This window comes from Copadichromis virginalis, linkage group LG20, assembly GCF_057382275.1.
Source record: "Copadichromis virginalis isolate Kocher_CV1m ecotype Utaka linkage group LG20, C_Virginalis_male_GT1.1, whole genome shotgun sequence".
NCBI classification, from domain to species: Eukaryota; Metazoa; Chordata; class Actinopteri; order Cichliformes; family Cichlidae; genus Copadichromis; species Copadichromis virginalis.
The window spans coordinates 22852438-22855511 of NC_140637.1; the positions used below are offsets into that span (position 1 = coordinate 22852438).

A 3074-nucleotide genomic window follows, 5' to 3' on the forward strand; every position below is an offset into this window, starting at 1 on the left:
AACAGAGATACTATCAGACAGTTAGAGATGATCAAAAACAAAGACAAATGCTTGTTTTCAGGAATGTGAATATCACTTCTCTCTGACCAGTACAAATACCAAGCATATTTTCTTTTTAAATATGTATATACTTTGCTCTAAATTCATCCAGTGCCCAACCTGCAAAGGGGAGCTGGCCCTGTAACGTTCAGTGAATTGTCTACCAAAGAGACAGGAGCAGAAATCGTGTTAATAGCTGTCCAGGCTTTAAGAGCCCGCCAAGGAAGCATACAATCACCCAAATAACCAGAGACAGGTCCTGGGTGCCCCGGGCGGCTCTTGCGTACTTCCCTTCAGCGCCACCGACCCCACTGCGTGCCAAACAGGCCTCACCAGCCCCACTGAGCTCGTTTAGACCCATCTCTTCATGTCAAAGGCTTGAAATGCAAGAACAGAAAAATGCCAACTCATTTTTTGCGGGGTGAGTGGGGGGTTCAACTCAGAGGGTAAGAAGTAGAGATCATGTTAGCAGCGTGATAGTTTTTATTTTCTTTTTCACATATAAAATTTGTCTGTGGCTACAATGCACCGTTATTCTCCCATTTGTTTGCCTTGAAAAATAGATGCGTTAAAAGTGTGTCAGTTTTTTCAGGGTTTCCTAAAAAACACGGCATTGTGTCCGGAACGTAAATATAAACAGAATGCATTTGAAAATTTTGAAATTTTAAATTAAGTAAAGTGTGTATTTTTACACTGCCTGAAGTTTAAATATCATGTCAGCGGTGTGTCTCGTGTAAAACTGTTTTAAAGCTGTGGCGTTGTTGTTGAAATGAAGCAAACCGAGTCCGAGCATAGATATGTGTTTTAATTATAAAGACATATAAACAATATATGAAATCCATGTTGCAACACAACCAAAACGCTTCTTCAGTTGATAGGCTGTAGTCATATAACCATTAAGATAACCGGGCTTGAAGCAAGTGATTTTTTTTTAAGTTGTACAATACAATCATGAGAAATGTGCAGTAACGTAGAATAAAAACAAACCTGTCAACACATGGTATCAGAAAATATCAGTCAGAATCACATAAAGTTGTGTTTTTTATCTCCCACATAGCATCATATATTCAGTCGGGGGAAGCCTTAATTGCGGTTTCAAATCTAAATGTTGTAGCATTGGGTCCCGTTTCGTCGTTTCGTGTTGTTGTTACTGAATGTTGCATAGATTACAAATGAGCTGATAACAAAAGCTTTCTCAAATTTACCCAAATTTGGACATGGCCTGTAAGTGTTTGTAAAGTACAAGCGACAAAGTAACAGGGACGTCATCCTATAAGAAGGCCTAAGCAGTTCAGTTTCTATGTAGCGTCAGTTAAATCTGGATGAAACATTGCAATATGCTCACTTAACCATATCTTAAGATTATGCATTAGACTAAAGTCGTTTTTTTTTTCCTCTTTTTTTCCACAGAATGGTTTTAAAATAACTAGGGTGGGTGAGAGACCGACACGGGTGCAGTATAGGTAGGCTAAAAGTTCAGGAAAGAGAGTTAAAGCAAATCAAGGCTTGTCGTTACAGTGTTTGAAGAGACTCGACGGTGCCCCAGAGTAAGTAGTGCACTTCTCGGCACAGGTGGCGAGTGCGGAACCCGAGAAGGGGTATACGGCAGCCTGTCCAAAGGGTGCCAGGGCGGTGGGGATCGGTGAGGTTATGGTCTGTCCTTGGTTCAGATACGCCACCAGCCGCCTCATCTCCTCCAGAGCCTGCGCCTGCATGAGGATGTAGTTCTTGGCCAGGAGGAGAGTGGCTATTTTGGAGAGTTTTCTCACCGAGGGGCTGTGGGCGTAGGGAATAACGGCGCGCAGGCCGTCCAGCGCGTCGTTCAGGTCGTGCATCCTCCTTCTCTCGCGGGCGTTGATGCTGAGCCGCAGGGACCGTTGCTCCTTGCTCTTCTTAGCGAGGGCCCCTCCGGGCTTGTCGTCCCCAAATGACGAGCCCCTTTTCCGGGACTCCAGCGAGTCGAAGCCATCCTCGTCGTCGCTCGTGTGTTCCCCGCCGCTCTCGTTGGACTTCGCGGTCTGCCCGGAGAGGAAATCAGTGGCAGGTGTAAGCGGGTACCGGCCGGGGCTTCCAGCACCATGGCCAGCGCCAAACCCGAAGGCTGACTGCCCGTAGCGCTGCGTCAGGTCGAGGAGCGCGTCGTTGCTGATGGACTTGAGCAGATTCTCTTCGTTGGCATTCATTTTCTCTTCCAGAGCAGGTTTTGACCAGGAAAAGTCTACCGCGCTTCCTTTATCCTTATCCTTTATCCTAGCTTTTGTTTTGGAAACAGTAGCGTGTTCTCGCGTAGTTCTCTCCAAGAGTTGCTGTTTCCAAGGAGTTCCTCTCCTTCTTCACTCCTTTCCTCTGTCAGTGCAGTGACTCTTCAAGAAGGAGGCTGTGAATCTGAAGCTTCTACATGCATTCACCTCCTCTGTACACTGCGCTCCCCCCTTGTTGCGCGCATAGCCCACGTTCAACAACACTTCTCTAACTGTGCTCGTTGAGACCGGAGCGCTCGTGTCCCTTTCGTACGGTCGGTTTCCTCTCGCGCGTCTTTCTTGCCCTCCCTCGCCTTGGGCAGATTGTGACTGGCGCTCTGCCCTGCTTGCAAGTTAGTAGGAGCACGAGGCCCGTCGGGATTATCTGCCCGTCCAATCAGGGGGGCGTTTTAATTAACTCAGGAAGAGCGCAGGTCTGCTCCCAATTTCAATCACAAAGCGATAAATGCAACACAAACTGACACAGCCGCGTGTATGCCGGCACTCTCCACGAATAAATACAAATTTAACAAAACTGTTCTTTCCGATACTTTAAATAAACTTGAAGTTGGAGGTATTTGTAGGATTTTTTTTTAGGCATTTAAAATGCACAAATGAAGAAGAGCTCAAGCCTTAACATACGACTAGGTCGTTGGAGAAAAAGGACTCACCTATCTGAAGAAGTCTAGATCAGAAACATAGTGAGGGATCAGGTAAAGGACATTTTGTGAGGTTTGGGAATGTGACCTCCAGGTTCGAGCGTTTTGCTTTTTGAAGTGAATGTGATAGATAGAC

At 46.0% G+C, this 3074-nt stretch overlaps 1 protein-coding gene across 1 annotated transcript; it reads right to left on the reverse strand.

Annotated features, from left to right (window-relative positions):
• Window positions 1–829: 829 nt before the first annotated feature.
• bhlhe23 (basic helix-loop-helix family, member e23) lies at window positions 830–2591 on the reverse strand. The gene has a single exon (XM_085443746.1). The coding sequence runs from the start codon at window positions 2220–2222 to the stop codon at window positions 1539–1541; it is 684 nt and encodes a 227-aa protein (XP_085299872.1). The 5' UTR covers window positions 2223–2591; the 3' UTR covers window positions 830–1538.
• Window positions 2592–3074: the final 483 nt, after the last annotated feature.